Source organism: Botryllus schlosseri, chromosome 10 (assembly GCF_051294905.1).
Source record: "Botryllus schlosseri isolate E-star chromosome 10, Bs_hap1, whole genome shotgun sequence".
Classification (NCBI taxonomy): Eukaryota; Metazoa; Chordata; class Ascidiacea; order Stolidobranchia; family Styelidae; genus Botryllus; species Botryllus schlosseri.
The window spans coordinates 19300196-19316904 of NC_137245.1; the positions used below are offsets into that span (position 1 = coordinate 19300196).

General features: G+C 42.6%; 1 protein-coding gene across 2 annotated transcripts; it reads left to right on the forward strand.

Annotated features, from left to right (window-relative positions):
• The first annotated feature begins 661 nt into the window (after positions 1–661).
• On the forward strand, positions 662–16414 carry LOC145449077 (uncharacterized). Of its 2 annotated transcripts, XM_080327546.1 has the most exons (6): positions 662–974; positions 3859–4028; positions 5622–6353; positions 8490–8585; positions 8713–8812; positions 11481–16414. In XM_080327546.1, exons 1-6 carry the CDS (start codon positions 856–858, stop codon positions 12208–12210), a joined length of 1947 nt encoding a protein of 648 aa, XP_080183672.1. In that variant the 5' UTR covers positions 662–855; the 3' UTR covers positions 12211–16414. The 2 variants fall into 2 exon arrangements, with proteins under 2 accessions (XP_080183672.1, XP_080183673.1); XM_080327547.1 differs by lacking the exon at positions 8490–8585.
• The last annotated feature ends 295 nt before the right edge of the window (positions 16415–16709 follow it).

Genomic DNA, 16709 nt, shown 5'->3' on the forward strand with positions numbered 1-16709 from the left:
GTCAATTGTCGTACGACCGTCATCTGTCTTGTGTGGAAATAGGCTATTGATTGTAGACTATTGATAAACAACACAAAGATTGCAACAGCACCGTCGAAACGAGAGCACGTGCTTATTTCAGACTGCGACTGAGTCCGCAGTGGCGAGATAGCGCAGTGGTATAATCCACGGCTGCAACACCGATGGGTTGCGGGTTCGAGTCCGACCGAGGTCGACTCCAGAAATCGTACCTAAGTGTTGGAGGCTCCTCCTCGCCATATCATCCGTGTATGCGGTGCCTTTTAAAAGCCTAGTGGGCCTTGCTACAAGTCGGTAATTACGGAATAAAAATTATGAAATTGGCCTGGTTTAAATGACCATAGTAGTCAACAAACACCATGAATACCATAAACAAACAAACTGTATCCGCAACTCGCCGACGCTGTGTTGCGAAGTCTGGCGAAGCGGTGTGTAAGGTTTTGTCGCAAGACAGGCGCGATTCACTCGTTCTGTCCTCTCGCGAGAGCCAGAGTGCAGCCAGCTTGTCGTATGCGACTATGCGATGCGTCCACATGTCCACGGACCGTCTCTTTACCATGGAAAACTGAATGGGCTCTTTATTGCATTATATGACATCACTATCGTATCTTAGCAACCAAATCAGCCCATGTTCTGTCTTCTTCGTCTTGACGTGCTTATATACCTCAGTGGTCTTGACGCTATTCTATATTATTTAGCTGCTATCTAGTTACGAAGGGCTGCGTCGCCTTGTGCCGTACCGGTACAACATGGTACACGGCACACAGTGATGATCTTGCGACCGACTTCTCCAACGAAGCTGCTTAGTATCGACTTCTCATAAAAGCTGGTTTCGGTATGTCCGTACGAAAGCTAGCCGCATGCCGTGGCAACAATGGCTCGATAAATAGCTGCAGTGCAAATGAAATCATAAACATCCTCACGGCACACTGGGGAAGACATCGTGGACAAGTGGGGTGAGTACAATACCTATGTAATATCGGTTGACCAGTTGTTTTGCCGACTGGATTCAATGCAATAAAAACTCCTTAGGCCTCATGTAGGCGATACGACACATGGTCTGTCTGTTTATATGGCTCAGTGACTGTCAACCAACACAGTTGGTTAGCAATCAGGGCATATAAGTATCGAATGGGAATTTTCCATACTCCATACCTGCCCCAATCGTTACCAATTCCATACTTAACAATTATTCATACCATAGCAACATTTTTCCATACCATCTTTAATTTGAGACTTTTTCCATACTTTCGCAGCTTGCCCAACCTTTCAACTATACTCAAGTGATATTCTAATTTTGATATGTGGTAATGTTCCGGCGTTTTTTATTCTAATTACGTTGGGTGAAAATATCCATTTACAGCCCAGATGCACCAATGGGCAATGATATCACCAGTTTCTTTATGTCACATTTCGTCATCAATGTATGCTGCCTAATCCTCGAAGACGGAACATATTAATATATACTTTTACACACGGGATTATTTGGAAATCACAACAGAATCTAGTGACATGTAAATATAGCGTGGTGCCACACTGCTAGCAATAACATCGTTTACAAAATTACATGAACCAAAGGTATTGTGAAATTAATTCCACCCTTTAAAATTGCACCTTCCAATAAAATTTGGTAAGACTTTGTTTAGTAAAGACTTGCTATTGGTGAAACTTAAGACCCCCAGAATTGAACAGCACGCTATAAAATTAATGAGCAGTGAACTGGTAACTGTAAACGCAATGTTACGCCTCCGTAAAATGTATGTGTAAGCAGACAGAAAAGTAGGAAGGGTTTGAAATATTTCCAAATGTAGCAAGGTAGCATCAATTTACCTGTGTAAATTTCAAATATTGCATGGGTCGGATAAACTTCCTGCTGTTGACGAACTTATGCGTATGGTAGATATAAGCCGCTATAAGCTAAACTTTCGCACGCTACTAAATAAATATGCCACTTCATCTGTAACGAGTCCTACTATGCTCTCAATTAGCGAGTTTGCGATCTTGCGTGAATACATATTCATATACATACGAATTCTTATTGTAACGAATCAGGTGATTTCAATCGCACCATTTCGCATACGACTGAATAACAACCTATGCTTGGTAGTTTACGGATTGGAAGTTACGATAAGAGAAATGCAAGTTGTAACGCGACAGCGGTCATATATCATTCGTTTTTATGATATTTAGATTGGAATAATAATAATAATAAATATAATATTAATATAATAAGATATGGCTCTTATCGAAATTTTTATTTTTGTGCTTAATTTATCAATATTGCAGCAACTTGTTGTTATATCTTCAGCACGAGCAGTATAATTATTCTTGTGGCAGCATAAAAATGTATTTGAGAGGTTAATACAGTGACGTATTCGGGGTTTGGGGTTCGTAACCCCTTTTCAAAATCCTCAAATTCAAGTTGCCGTCGCGCCGGCGACCAATATCACTCGCAAATTCGATGTACCCGGTACGAAATCTTGAATTGCACGATGCATTCATTGATCAGAGAGACTAGGAGACATGGCGGCGCCTGTATCAAAATGCAATTTTCAAATATAAATTGTCTTTCTGATCTTCGGCGAGAAATAAACTGCCGTGAAAGTGATATTCACAATTACAAATTCAAATTACAAGCAACGCCATATAGCTATACCCACGTTCTTGATTGATAACGTAGCTTTGTAGTCGCTGTTAAACAGAAGGCGTGTTGCGCAAATGTTACCGCCGAATACTTTGAAAATTGAGAAGCCGAATCGGAATCAGTGCGACAATTTCATTCGAATAATATCAGTTATTATACATTCCATGATATTTTTGATGAATTACGCTATCACAATGCCTCATCCTCTGTTTCAAACTTTATTTTCTATTTCTAACAATAAATAGGCAAGTTACGTGATTTTGGTACTAAAAATGTTCAAAATCTAGTATAGACAGGTGAGGCACTGCCTCACTTGCCTCCATGACCCCACGTCACTGACGCATCACAAATGGGTATGTACTCGTACACTAATGTATTGTGACCATGTTTAACTCCACCTACGTATGCCATCATCGGTCCTCGCATTTAAGAATAGCATCAAGACGAACTTACGATCTCGTATAACTGACGAAAGTCTCAAATTTTGTATGAGGCCTAACTTTAACAATTATCAACCATACTAAAAAGCTATCAGGAATACCATGCAACACCAAAAGACGCATTAATTGTAGAAGGCGTGTTAAAAGTAGATTCATAGTTTTATACTTGTCTACGTCTGTTGGAAATCTAAGTGTGATTCGTCTTAAGCTTCGAAAAATATCATATGCCTCTCAGTGCAATACAGCACTCAACTAATTCAAAATGTAATAATTGAATGTAGGCCTACTATCTTCCGGTTCAAGAATCAAGGATGCTATGACAAGTGTCGGATACGGGTTCAAGCCCGATTAATAGGTCAGGGCTCTTCCACTGGATGTATCATACACCAGGACCGCAACTGCCGCACCCCAAACCCTCCGATTGGGGGCCGGCGAGCTCGAAGGGAGTCCAAAACTTTTTCGTGAATAACGTAAATTATACAGTCTTTTTTGGAAAATTGAAGCAACTAGGCGCCGCCAGGCGACAAACACTATATTTTTGTTACATAAACATCAACCAGGGCAGGTGTAAGGTAAGTGGAAAAAGTAAGTACTTCAAGTAGACGTGAGAATAGTCTCCAAAAAGATATTCACAGGAGTAACTATAGTCATTTGCGCGAGTAGGCTAAACCTACTTGAGTTTTCGGTAGAAGTAGTTCGATACTGACCACCTCTAACAATAGCACTGTACAAATAATATCAATTATCAATTTTCAGCTGTGGCAACGCAATTTCCTCCACTTGCGCCTCTTCCAATTCTCTGTCTATTGTGAAGTCATTTTGTCAAGGACAAAACACGTGTATCATTGGTGCTACTATCGCAAATTTTGGCAGTGCTTGCCCCTCTGGACAGGAGTATCTATGGGTTGATTTTGAATGCGTCGCCGGTAAGTAACTTTTTTAGGGTGGTATTTTAGTCTTCAACTAATCCAGTGTTTCCCAAACTTTTTTGAGCTACCGCTCCCCTGGACAACGAATATAGCGCCAGCGTCCCCCGACCCCCCCCCCCCCCCCTCACCTCATAAAATGATAAAACGAAAGTTGTTCTGAATTTATTACAGCTATAATATCGAGACTGGTGCAGCTGGTGTATTATTACCATCATCCTCATCGTAATGGGTTTGAGTTTTTACAAAAATAATCTCATTCTAAAATCGCCAGTCTCCACTTCCAGTATACTGTCAGGTCGGGTATCTGCTGTGAGTCAGAAACTTTGTCACGTCACTGAAAACACGTTCTATCAAATATATGCGGGGAAAGGCAATGACGAAAAGGTCCAACCGGCTCCAGTGAGACTGTGACAGTATTTCTATTTGATTTAATTGTGTATCCAGAACGATTCAATGTAGATATTGAACTTTGGGTTGAACTCAAAATTGTTCTGCACTGGCCGACAATGTATGCAGCTCATCAATCATTTATTGCTCGTAAACTTTACAGAATGAATTGATTATCCTGTAAGGAGTTTCTACTTGAAGTATATCCTTGAATCAAATCACCATGTCCTTGCGCAGTTTTCTGAGACGATTGATTTGTGTCTCTCCATTGAAATTGGGAATTGGAACAGTTCACGTGACGCAAAATATCGGTGAAATATCACTGGCTTATCACTGAATCCGGACAATGCCATTTTCACCTTTACCAGGTTTCATCATTACTAAGAATGGATGTAGGCTACTCTACTCATAAATGTTGGAAAATTACCTATGGCCATCAAGTAGAAGCGATATCGTTTCTCGCAACCAGAACGCCGTGTCGAACGCCACGGTCCTCACAGCACAATGAATCGCGTTTTCTGGGGATTCTGCCTATTGCTAAATTAATTAGTCCATTGCTGGGCAGGATCAACATTGTCAAGTAACAATGGACTTTTCCGGTACATCTGATTAGATCAGTGGCTCTCAACCTTTTTTTAGACACGCCTCCCTTTATGATAGTGAAAATTTTCGCGCCCCCCTTATCGTCATATCACAAAATCCAACCGGGATGCTAACAACCCTAACAGATTGTTTGATGGCATGGAAGCTTATGAGTGTTGTTGAGAGAATTAAAAATATGAAATGAGGTCTGTATAGAGAGAAACACGCGTGAACTGGAGGCAAATCGCGCAGAGCGCGACAATTTTTTCCAGTTGATTGCTTCTTCGCGTCCCCCTTCAATGCTTTCACGCCCCCCAGGTTGAGAACCACTGGATTAGATAGACGGACGACCCTAAATTGCCCTGACTGAATCGACTTTGCATTTTTACTTCGTATTTAGCTGATTTATTTATCAATCGTTTCAACACTACGCAGCAATTACCTTCTAAACCTACACCGCCCCCATTGAGCGCCCACCTACTCGCGAACGCCCCCAAGGGGCGCTGGTGCTCACTTTGGGGACCACTGATCTAAGCAGAAGAGCGACAGAACGGTGCAATTTAGTAATGAATCGCGTCAACAGCCATTGCTTCTTCTAATTGTGACCTTTTTCATTCTTAGTCACTACAACAACTGCTACAACTGCTGCTTTGACGACGGAATCAGAATCAACTGCTGCTGCCGTGACAACATTGCAATACACTGCAGAACCCACTACTGATTTCACAACAACACTGCAATCCGCCGCAGAACCAACTACTGTTTCTGTAACTGCACTGCAATCCACTTTAGACCCAGCTACTGATGGTCCCGTAACTACTTCGCAATCCACCGCGCAACCGACTAGTGTACACGAGACCACTTCGCAATCCGCTGCAGAATCAACCGCTTCTCCCGTAACTAATTTGCAATTCATCGTAGAACCAACTGCTATTCCTGTAACGAATTCGCAATCCATTGTAGAACCAACTGCTATTCCCGTAACGAATTCGCAATCCATCGCAGAACCAACTGCTATTCCCGTATCTAATTCGCAATCCATTGTAGAACCAACTGCTATTCCCGTAACGAATTCGCAATCCATCGCAGAACCAACTGCTATTCCCGTATCTAATTCGCAATCCGTTGTAGATCCAACTGCTATTCCCGCAACTTATTCGCAAGCCATCGTAGAACAAACTGCTCTCCCCGTATTTAATTCGCAATACGTCGTAGAACCAACTGCTATCTCCATTACCTCATCGCAATCTACTGCGCCCCTTGCCACTCTCCCCTTGCCCACACTGGAGTCTAACGCTGAATCAGGAACCACGAAAGAGCGATATACAACTACGGAATCTACAGAAGCTGCAGGTGAGAATTTTTCATCACATTACCGATCCATCATACGCTTCTTCAGAATTGACTCTCGAGCCGTAATTTTGACAACCCCGATTTCCTGTTGATGATTCTCATTCCATGTGCATGGACTTGTCAGAACGTTCCTGTGCCTCACAGAAGTGTTTGCATGGCGTTACAAAAGAAACCCAGTCGAAACTTCTGAAGATAAGTTTCAGGCAGGCTAACGCGTAGCTGTAGACTCCAAAGAACAAAGGAATGCATCAATCTTGTTTAAATAGTTTCAGAGTTTCTTTCCAATTGAATCTTCTCATTGTGCAAATCACTTTGCTCCTATCAGTCAATTCTTTCCCGCGTCCACTCTACATTTACTCCCTGAGATATTCCGCAGTTCTTGTCTGCAAAGGCTTGTATCTGCTCTCGTATAAATATTAAAGGGCCCGAAGGTATAGTGAATCTATCCCAGCACTGATCTCACCCGGGGCTCCATCTGCTCAGGTTGTTGTTGTTGTTGTTTGCGGTAATCATGGTGTTTGTCGACTACTATGGTCATCTACACCAGGCCGATATTTCTTATTTTGATTCCGTATCTGCCGACTTGTAGCACGGCCAACATAGGCTTTTAGTAAGAGACCGCTTTCGTGGATGATGTGGCGAGGAGGAGCCCAGATAAACCTCCAACACTTAGGTTGAAGTTCTGAAGTCGACCTCGATCGGACTCGAACCCGCAACCGATTGATGTTGTAGCTGTGGATTATACATACCTCTACGCCAGGGGTTCTCAACTTCCCTCGTATAACGGGCCGCATTTTATCAGCAAAAGACGCTGCGGGCCGCAGAACATCATCACCATGTATTTGTGGGCTACTATTGAATTTAGGCAACTGTAGCCTATTTACCGGTCTTATACGGACATTTAGTACATTTTTATACATTCCAAAGCATTATGGACAGCGTTCGTAAGTTTGCAGTTGCTTTTTTGTGAGAATATCTATCTTCCAGCGGCGCAATTAAATCCCATCACGGAGCGTGCATTGCATTCGTTGCCAAGTCGGTATATGCATCTTCAAACCCTTCCACTACAGAACCGAACTCTCTGTTTCAATGCGTGAGCGAGCAAGTATAAAATTACGCTAACTTCTTACAGTTACAGAGGTCATTCACGTTGACGTCTCAGTGATATGAGAAGAAGTCAAGCGTTCGGGCTCATTTCTGAGCAAACCAATCAAAACTTCTCCTTTCCTTCCATGGCTGGAGCCCTGTATCAATAGTTACAGAAGTCAGCTTTGTCAAGCTGATGTTTTTAACTGGTCCCCTTCCGACGTTTGCCCCGTCAGCGTTTCCTCCGGAAGTATGCCCAGTCTAATAAAATGCACCTGGGAAATTTCGTATGCAGTGTGTTTGAAGTTGGTGGACTCGTCCGATGCTAGGCTAAAGTATAGTCTACGTGGCAACCTCTTTTGAACATGCGATAACAATTCCACTGAAAATGCTGTTACTCTTCTGATGACGGTTGAATCAGACAACTGCAGCTTCAAATTTGTCACGTGATGTTGGCTTTGCTGCTAAATTACGGAAACAGCGAATATTCGCACAGTACCTTAAAGTATTACTGAAATCACTTTTTCTCCAACAGATTCTTGGGTTTAGCGATATTCCATGCAATTTTGAACGTTTATAACGTCGTCGGCAATTTTAAAAATGATTCGAAATATGGATTTATTGGCTTGACACCTACCTAACAACGTTTCCTTTAAGATCGGGCCAAATGTAACTCCAGAAGAAACTACCGTGGTATGATTTTAAGCTTCTGCGCTTCATTACAGCAACTGTTCTTCGACAAATATGACACATTGATCTTCCATAATAATATCGTACCAGTTGTAATTGCGTTCATAATGAAATATGTCGCGGGCCGCATAATAATCGTCTGCGGGCCGCGGGTTGAGAACCCCTGCTCTACGCTATCTCGCCACCATCTGCTCAGGTATTGGCAGCGTTAAATTGGAGAGCCCTTGCATTCTAAATATGAACGTTACTGCAAGAAAAAATCGTATTCGTTTATGAAAGTCAGGGATATCTCCCTGATTAAAGTTATGAATAATTTCCAAATGATGACAAGTCTATTTGAATAATCCAGCTCTGTTGCAGTGAACACGGCATTGCCAAGGACTCTACAGACATCTTCACTTACAACGGGCTTGCGGTCAACTACGGAGGCTACCACAGCACTTGGTTCGGAAACAGGCTGAACCGCTTGTCTAAAATTATCTTGTATCTTTACATTCAAGGGATCCCGGAATAATATCCGGGTCACGAGCTGGAAATTCATGTTCCGCCTTGCCTGGTTATTGTTCCTCATTTTACATTTCAGGCGCTGCAGCAGCAATGTCGAGCGCGGCTCTGGGTGGCCTACTTGTTGGAATCTTTGTTGTCCTGATCATGATCGCTTTGGTACTGATATTTAGGAAAAAGTGAGTTTGGCTTGATATTCTCGCGCGGTCGTTCCATCATATGCAGTCAAAACAGCAACGTCATATGTTTCCATAGCCAAGAAGACGCAAACGGCAAATTAATCTCGGGTTTCGTTACCGCATCTTTGCGCCCCACATGCTTGTTGCCAGGGCCGTAACTGCAGCACTCCGAACCCCCTGATTGATGGGTCGAGCTCGAAAGGGACCCAAAATATTTTCGTGAATTACCACAAATTATTGAGTATTTTTTGGATATTTGTATAACTCTGTTTAAATTCTCTTCGCACTTCGCGCCATTTTTTGTCGCTAGCCATCTTGATATTAATGTGGGTACCCTTCCCCCAAGAAGAAAAGAATAGTTTTTAGATACAGGCATTCCGGCGTCCGTCATTACCGCCTCGCACGACACAGCAAGACGTTGACAATGACGTGTCGGCTAACATGCGACTCTGCGAAGTGTGCTGTCAATAAGCTCGGCGGCGAGGAAACCTTGGACAGTCTCATGTTGGCCGAAATCGATTTATATATATATATCGAATTTCCCTTGTTCCTATGCGCCTAAATGGCTAGCGCCTGATATTCTTGTCCTGTGAATCTGAGCCCCACATTACAAATGCCACCCGTAGAGAAAAATTATGCTTCCGTTGAGAAATGCCACTTAGATGTCGTGTGCGTCGCACGGAAGAAGTTATTTTGGTCGGGTACGTTTGAGCGATTCCAACATCTTTTGACTGTATTGCAGACAGGATTTAGGGTTGTGCAAAATTTGGAAAATCTTAAAAATGCTCCGCTGTAATGTCTTATTCTATAGATTATTGATAAAAATCAACAATGGGACTAAAAGAAGCTCACAGGAAAGCCGTTAAGATTTCGTGCGAAGCGTTTGAAAGTAGCTGCCAAAGAATGGGCGTTTCACCGACCATAGAACCATAGATTTAGGATTAATTCAGGGCATGTTGATGTATGAAATACATAATGAACAAACAACAGCTGCTTCACCAAAACGTCTAAAGCATGACCGCTTTATTGTGAAGGAAACCACTGTAGCATACATGCCTTGTTATCATCGACGGAAAGCAAAAGCGCTTGTATAAGACTGGAAACTGTCTGCGGGTCGTTCTAAATCCCGTCGCGGGCCGCATGTTGCCCGCCCCTGCCCAATGTGAAAGCGCACAACGCAATTGGGGGAAGTATGGTTTACCCACCCCACGGAGGCTAAGACCAGCGTTTTTTTTTGGGGGGGGGAGGGAGCTGACGAAGTGCGGTTACGGTTCTGCTTGTTGCAATGAGAACCATAGTGCGTTGAGGGTGTCATTTATAAACCTGGAGGAATCAAGACTTTCATTTACCACCATCAGACTGCAAATAAAATGAATGTACTACACCAGTGTACAGAGTTGATTGCTTTCCGATATCAAAGTACAGCTATAATGCAACGATATGTTCGCTAGCAGTCGTCTTTTATAAGTGGCACGCATATGGTCTGACTGGATGAACTCGGGCTATATTTAGTCGATGTAGGATTTGCCTCTACCGCTGTCTTCGTGCAGTTGGCTTACTACCGCAAATGCGACATTTTAAAGCCTCTATACATTGATATGATTAGTTTAAGTCAGAGGTGACAAAAGTAGTTTTGCTACTCTGAAGTAGAAAATAAAAGGTGTGAACAGTACTTGAGAAAGTAGTTTCAAGTCGCATACTTATTAATAGAAGCTGACTTGAGGTGGCTATGTTCGAAATTTCAATGGGCATCTCCTCGACTAATACAAAAGGATTATAATGACACGTCATGGTATGAGTTTAATTTTCTAATATGTATTCAGTTATTACGTTAATTTGAAGTGGAAGTAGTTTAAAAGCATGACCATCCGATTATGTTGAACATCATTGACCATTGCATGATCAATCGTGACTTGTAGACTACTCACAGTGGGAATACACTCCAGCCCGATGGCTAGGCTTACCGTTTTTCTCTCCACATTGCCAGGTGGATGACTAAAAAAAAAAAAGGTCATTATTTCGCTCAGAGCTAAAATCACCGTTTTTCACTCCGAAATACCCGCCGGAGCTTGACTTCTGTGCTAATTTGCGGCATATCACTCGCAATTTGCTCTAAATCTGACCTAAATTTTCAAAAAAGAGGACAAAATCTCAAAAAAGAGGACAAAAGGGCGTCCTCCGAGGACACTTTGAAAAAAGTCAAAAAAGAGGACAAATCCTCTTAAAAGAGGACGTATGGTAAGCCTACCAATGGCCCAATCCCCGAATTATGTTCGCTACGAACATCCTCTCAAGACAAAAAGTGGTTCGGAATAAGTTATTCGCATCACCTTTGCGAGTGTATTTGTCATAAGAACCTCCTGTAATAGCCCCTGTATCAAGGTATAACCGAATATAATTTCTAAGATTGCTCCTATTTTTAGCTCTATCAGTCTTTTTGCGATAGTCACGATCACTAAGATGCATCTCGTGTAATTACAAAAAAGTATGCGAGTGCCTCGACCAAATCTATTTTCAAAACTACTTACTAAGTAGGCCTACTTTTATATAGCCTACCCTTTCCTTTTCACCTTCCACTTGAAGTCTTGGCGTATCCTATTTCTACTTGTACTTTGACCACCTCCTATTTTACACCCGCATTCAAGTCACGTCCATTGCACGCTTTCAGCAAAGTATACGCGCACGAATTTCATGACGACACATCAGAGCACGCGGTTGAAAGCAGTCGTGATGATTCGACAGTCGTAGAGAACGAGAGCTTGATTTCAGAAACTGCGCGCGAAGCCGCGCAGGTTTCCATCACGTCCAAATCAGGTCACGATATCAGCGCGGGTGATGTCAATAACAGTGTCAAACGTTCGAGGCAGGAAGTGTCTCAGTTGCAGCTGTCGTTAGTGTCCGAACCACAACGCGTCAGCCACGACGGGAATGATCAGCAATATGTAGTCGCGAGAGAGAACGAAGCTCAGGTTAGCTCTTCTCAGGAATCCACCTGCACACGCGTCTCTGGTCCGGCGTCTCAAGTCCAGAAATCAGCCTCAGGAGCGGCTGAGAATCGTTCCGAGTCCTGTAAAGATGCGGTAGAATCCACGGGTAGCGTCGAGTCTGGATTGCAAAGGACTGCGGCCGATAACCATTCCGAGTCCGGAAAAGATATGACAGACACCGCGCTCTCATCGAAATCCGCGAGTAGCATCAAGTCGGGGGTGCCTATGGAACACGCCGCAACTGAAGTGGAAAGTTCTCACTCGCAAAAATCTGCGGCAGATGACTATCAGGCGCAAGGCCAGTCTCTACACGATCCGGACTCTGCGGATTCGTTTGCAACGCGAAGAGATTCGGCCCGGTCCAAAACCGCGCTGGAAGATTGCGTGGGTGGTAGAGAAAATTGCGATTAGTCCCAGTGGATATCCTATACAGTGAGGCGGGCGGTAGTTTTATGTCTAAACACCATATAAATTAGGCTTACCATATTTCGGAAATGAAAAAAGAGGACACCTTTTCAGAAATTTCAGACATGCAAAACTGGAGAAGAATTCTCAAAAACCGGTAAATTTTTCCCACTTCATGATCGGTTGACTAAAAAAAAAAAAAAGGTCATCACTTCCGCTCAGAGCTCAAAATCGCGTTTTTCACTCCACATTGCCAGGTGGATGACTAAAAAAAAAAAAAGGTCTTCTTTTCACGCAGAGCTGAAATCACCACTTTTCCGTCCGAAATACCCGCCGGAGCTTCACTTCTGCGCTAATTTGCGGCATATCACTCGCAATTTCCTCTAAATCTGACCTAAATTTTCAAAAAAGAGGACAAAATCTCAAAAAAGAGGACAAAAGGGCGTCCTCCGAGGACACTTTCAAAAAAGGCAAAAAAGAGGACAAATCCTCTTAAACGAGGACGTATGGTAAGCCTAATATAAATGATATCAACAACATAATTGCAGAATACATACAATATGTCCGAAGAGTTCCAGGTCGTCCATGTTGCTGCGAAGCGGGAACTCTGCAAAGTTATCCGAAAAGATCTGTCTGTAGATTCGACCACGCCAGGCTCTAGTGCAGTGGTTCTCAACCTGGGGTCCGCGAAACCTCCAAATTTCGAAAGATTGATAACCTAATTTAAATAGGGAAAGCATGGTACGATTTCGCTTCATAATTGCTAAAATTTTAGGACAGTCCCAAACAGTCGTTTGAAATAGAAATTCCTGATTTTCTTCCTAATCTGTCCCTATGAATGAATAGAAAGCTCGCCACGAATTACATTTTCTCCTGTGATATACATCATGATGATGAGATGCTACATAGAAACGACTAGGCTGTATGTTCATTAAAACATATCTTTGTGGAAATGGATTTTCGGTACTCGTTCATAACAAATCGAGGACGCGATTTTTCTAGACAATGCATACAACTGAAATTTTCGCTTCGAAATAGTAAAAGTTTACCCAATTTCTACATATAGTGTGATGTCATTTTCAAGAAAAATTTATATTTGCACAAGACAGATGACGGTTGCACGATAATTGAGCTAATTTTGAAGGAAATCTTGAGGGGTCCGTGACGGTCTTTAGAAGTCCGCGAATACAAAAAGGTTGAGAACCATTGTTCTATGGCAGGGGTGGCAACCTGCGGCCGTGGACACGTATTTCAATTAGTAGTGTTGGCGCCCGTCGACACGAAAATTGAATTTACGGAATGACTCCCGAGTGTTTTAGATATTGATTAATCTTGAAATTTTCTTCGCGCTCCGCGCGATTCAATGCGACTTTATTTTATAGTAACGCCCTTTGTAATCTGAGCGCCAGGGTACAGATGCAAACAGCGGAGGAAAATGATGCATCCAACATAGAAATACCACCTTGGAATCGTGTGCTCCTCACGAAAGAAATAACAGCATGCAGCAAAGATATTAATACCAATTGGTCCACCCGAATATGCATCATCATTTCTAACTTGCCCTAAATTTTCGAAAAACTACCTCCATCAACTCTACCGGTGAATCAGATCACTTGGGCCGAGAAAGGATAAATATTTGATAGTAATATGTGAAATTACTAGAATATTAATACCAAAATTCATTCGTGAATCTGAACATTTTTTCGCTCTTGGCGCGACCATGACCCCTTCCCGTGACTATTCATTACATCACCACTATACCGACTTCGACGCCACGATTAGTCCGGACTTCACCGGAAATGGACTGGACATTTTACCATGGGTATATTTGGTGACCAGTCAGTTCATTGCGACTATGTCCTGGAATGCGGCCTTAGGCTATAATACAGGGCCGGCCAACCCGCGGTTTTGAGTGGCCCGCAAGGTAATTTCCGAAATTAGTAATATTATCAAAAACAGATTGCACAGATTGTGAACTTGCGAGTCCAGCCGATAATTTGATTAGTCTGGCCGCAACACTTGAGAGGTGATGACTAAATTATCAGTTCCGAAGCATTGGCAGATCCATGAGCCAGTCACATTTTGGTAGATCTTCGTACACTACAATAAAGCAGAATAATTTGCGATAGCTTTATCAAAAGTAAAAATTTTCTACACGCTTCGCGCAACATGTTGTGACTCGATTTCTTGCATTTAATATTGTTACCCCTCTGTGAAAATTAAAGAACGGCTAATGAATCAGATTGAGTCTAACTATATTCGCGATTACGAGACAGAGTGTCGTTCAACATTTGTGACCTTGCGTTTGCGCTCGCAGAAAGACCGTCGACCATGAAACCTGGGCACAAAATGATTGACGCATGTTGGTCGAAGCTTTCGATATCGATATGTCGAGGCGCCGAATAGTCCATTTCTTGCAAACTGAGCCCAGCGATATACAGCAGGCCCGCAATATAGTCAAGTGACAATATTATTAACCTATGAACTTCGAAAAATTTTCGCGCTTGGTGTGGCTGGTGGCCCACGCAATAGTTCGTCAATCAAATGTGGCCCTATGGCTGAAAATGTTGGCTGCCCCTGCTATAATTCATATATAATCGAAATGCGGCCGTGAATATCAAAAGGGTTGGCCATCCTTGGTCTATAGTCTTATCAGTCTTGTGACTTACCTGGGCGGCCGCTCAGGTAGTGGATAACCGAAAGGAGCACATTTCCTGAGTCTTAGCTAGGTATTGGCACAACAATTTGAGTATTCCAATCTGAATCGTGTATATTGTGAGACACGATATGATACATGTACTTTCTTCCCGCTGTTGAAGCCATCCCAATATACAAAACCGATGGCACAAGGCTGCATGCGTACGTTGGCGGAAGCGACATTTCTATGAATCAGTGATTGACCTGGAGCATTTTCTCAAAAATGGTATGACGAAATAGATATTGTCGAAAACTGCCTTTAATATAATGTTACTGGCATTATTTAGGTCGCATAAAAGTTACATATTTGAACTTCCAAAGTCATCCATGCTGTAATTACCTCACAATGAGTCGGTACTCCAATTATCGAAACACGCGGGTAGCGTACTTGATTTTGCCATAACTCATTTTGAAAACGCCAGAGAGCTCGATATCACAACAATATTTTTAATGATATTTAGCGATCGAAATAAGGTCGCAGCTCACCCAACACGTAGCTATATATTTTCGTTTGTAAACGTAAACGTGCTAAGTTTTACTTTCCTCCTCGATATCTGGTTAACTGTGGGCGTATTTTCGCCATACACCGATTCATTGTTTTCTCAAGTCACGACAAACGACTGTTGCGCGTCGACTGCCAGAGTCTCACTGGTTAGTTGTTATGCGTCTGTCTGAGTTTAGAATATTAAGTGGTAGCATTCATCAGGTAGGCTATTCCATAGGGATGGTGTGAACCCCAGAAAGGTCCAGGTTCGTGTGAACGCGAACCCTTTTGAAAGGTTCTGTGTGAACATATGACGTCACGTGACGTCATATTGCCAATTTCAATCACACATTGCAGTCAAATGATATAATCTCTATTCCGGGGCTCTTTCCATTCCTTAATTAATTTCGGCCATCAGGCGTCTATCATTCATCGAGTGACAATAGCGCGGAGAGCGAAGAAAAATTTCAGGTTAAAAAAATCTGCTGAGAAATAATCTTCTTTACGGTAATATGATAATGTACGAAGAAAATTGGCTAGCCCCTAGCTAAGCAAACGCGCCTGAATGGATATTTTAGTCATCAATATCCCTAATTACGCAGTCAGGCTCATCAAATTTTTGATTGGTCCAGCAAATTCACTATAAATTACCTGGGCAATGCATTTTTTGATAATGGCGTATAACTAATTTTTACCATCCTAGCGGAATACGGGTTGGTTACCCCTGTTTCAAACAGTGTTTTTTTATTTCATCAAGGGAAGAGCTAGGTGAGTGCGAATTTTCAAAAGTAATATAATTATGTCGTAATATCTTTGGTATGTTCGCACTGTGTTGCTACTCGGACATGGTGTCTGGGGTTTGTTCAAAAATCATGTCTGGGCTGGGGTATGTTCGGTATGTGTTCCGCCACTCGGACATCATGTCTTTAGTATGTTCACCGTGTTGCTACTCGACCATAATGTCTGGGGTAGGCCCAATCGTAGTATCAGTTTTAATTATATTTTCATCAGTTCAAAACACCACAAAAACTGCGATACAATGAAAAGACAGGAAGGTGCCGAAACGCCTCGGAGTAGTCATTGAGATCAGACACCCACCTTGACCTAGGGCAGACGAAGTAGTGAAGAGGCATGCACATTGCACACCGAATGAAAAGTGAAGCAGATAATATCAAAGGCAAGCGACAAAATGTGGTGGCACGTGGCGGAAGGCGAGATCGATATGTTAGGTTGTGGTCCAGTGATCCTGAAGGCTGACTAGTATTCATTTAAAAGAAATTGCTTGTATTTCGACTTGAATGCGGACATGCTCGGCGACTGTCTG

Bases quoted from the DNA above. Each gene is read 5' to 3' on its own strand.
- LOC145449077 (XM_080327546.1), top strand. From the start codon at position 856: ATGTCCGTACGAAAGCTAGCCGCATGCCGTGGCAACAATGGCTCGATA. The intron at 975-3,858 runs GTGAGTACAATA...ATCAATTTTCAG, and splicing joins AGACATCGTGGACAAGTGGG to CTGTGGCAACGCAATTTCCT. The intron at 8,813-11,480 runs GTGAGTTTGGCT...GCACGCTTTCAG, and splicing joins GTACTGATATTTAGGAAAAA to CAAAGTATACGCGCACGAAT.